This window comes from Myotis davidii, unplaced genomic scaffold, assembly GCF_000327345.1.
Source record: "Myotis davidii unplaced genomic scaffold, ASM32734v1 scaffold448, whole genome shotgun sequence".
NCBI classification, from domain to species: domain Eukaryota; kingdom Metazoa; phylum Chordata; class Mammalia; order Chiroptera; family Vespertilionidae; genus Myotis; species Myotis davidii.
In genome coordinates, this window is record NW_006383009.1 from 3,916,346 (window position 1) to 3,917,821 (window position 1,476).

At 61.7% G+C, this 1,476-nt stretch overlaps 1 protein-coding gene across 1 annotated transcript in view; it reads left to right on the forward strand.

Moving 5' to 3' along the window:
* The window catches only part of ELL (elongation factor for RNA polymerase II), a 62,877-nt gene that overhangs the window by 54,626 nt on the left and 6,775 nt on the right, over window positions 1-1,476 (forward strand). Inside the window, exon 8 of the mRNA XM_006778368.2 lies at window positions 257-731. Within this exon, the coding sequence (XP_006778431.1) occupies window positions 257-731 (475 nt within the window). The remainder of the gene's footprint in view (window positions 1-256; window positions 732-1,476) is intronic.

Consider the following 1,476-nt stretch of genomic DNA (forward strand, 5'->3'; position numbering starts at 1 on the left):
CATTTTAGTCCAGTCTCTGGAGGTGGTTGGGCCAGTACTCTGGTGACCTAGCTGCCCTTCCTTCCTCTGCATGTGTCTTTGGGGTGGGCACCAAAGGCCTGACTGGTATCTGGGCGCCCCTGTGTGGCTGGAGTAGGCCTTGCAGGTGGGCACTGCTGCTCGCTTAGCTCAGGTTGGCCTGTTGCTGCCAAGCCCAAGGGAGGCCAGCCGCTCCGGACACAGGCTCCCCTCGAAAATGATCTCCCTCTCTTCCCAGAAACGTCCTCAGCCTCCTGATTTCATTGACCCCCTGGCCAACAAGAAACCAAGGATATCGCACTTCACCCAGAGAGCTCAGCCCGCCGCCAACGGGAAGCTGAATGTGCCCCATGGTCGGGAGGCCCTACTGCCCACCCTTGGCCCCCTGGCGGGCACAGATGCCCACCTACCCCCACGGCTGGATCCTCCGAGGGCACACGACCCTCTGGCTGATGTCAGCAATGACCTGGGCCACAGTGGCCGGGACTGTGATCACGGGGAAATGGCCACCCCAGCCCCCACTTCCTGCCTTAGCCTGCCCCTGCTGAAGGACTGTGCCCAGCCCAGCAGGCCCCACGGTGGCTCCTCTCGCGGCAAGTCCAAGAAGAAGTCCAAGAAGCACAAGGACAAGGATAGGACAGCTGGGGACAGGCATCGAGCCAGGCCGCCAGAACTTGTGTCCGGCTCCCTCGGAGCCCCGCCAGTCAACCTGGGTAGGTGCCGAAAAGCAGACCTGGGGCAGGGGCTCTGCAGAAGGTTACTGCCAGGAGCCTGAGCACCAGGGTGCCACAATGCCCCGTGCACCCCATGTTGGCTCACTCTGCACAGGCAGCCCCTTGTACCCTGTGTTCTCACACTGGGCATCAGTGAATGACCCAGAGGTCTTGGCCCCAGAGCCTTCTGCAATCCTTTATGTTCCAGGCCAGCACGGGGGCTAGAGACACAGATCCACCCAAGCTGAGGCTCACAGGAGGAGCAGTGCGTGGGGACGGGAACAAGTTCCAGGCACAGACACTGAGAGGGGTCAGGGCGGGTCAGGGGCCTTCTGCGTTCAGGGAAAGCCATGGGGATGGCCTGGCAGGAGCAGGGCAGCACCTGGGCTGCTGTGGCCTCGTGTAGCCTGGCAATCCTGTGGAGAGAGGGTTTGGGAGGTTCACGGAACAGTGGGCAACAAGAGCCAGGTCACACAGCCAGCTGGGTGTTGAGAAATCTGGGGTCTTAGTAGCAGGATGAGGGAGGGGTACAAGACCTGTCTGGGCTATGTGGTGAGCAGGAAAACCTCTGTGGGGCCCAGGGACACTGGGGAGGCATGTGGACTGGCCAGGCTGGCAGCAGAGCCTGGGCCACCCTGAGTTCACAGCCCCAGGCACCTGAGCTGAGCACCCTGTGTAGCTGTGAACTTGATCAGTATGAAACAAAACAATCACAGTGTGCCACCCCCCCCTGCACCCCCCTTCC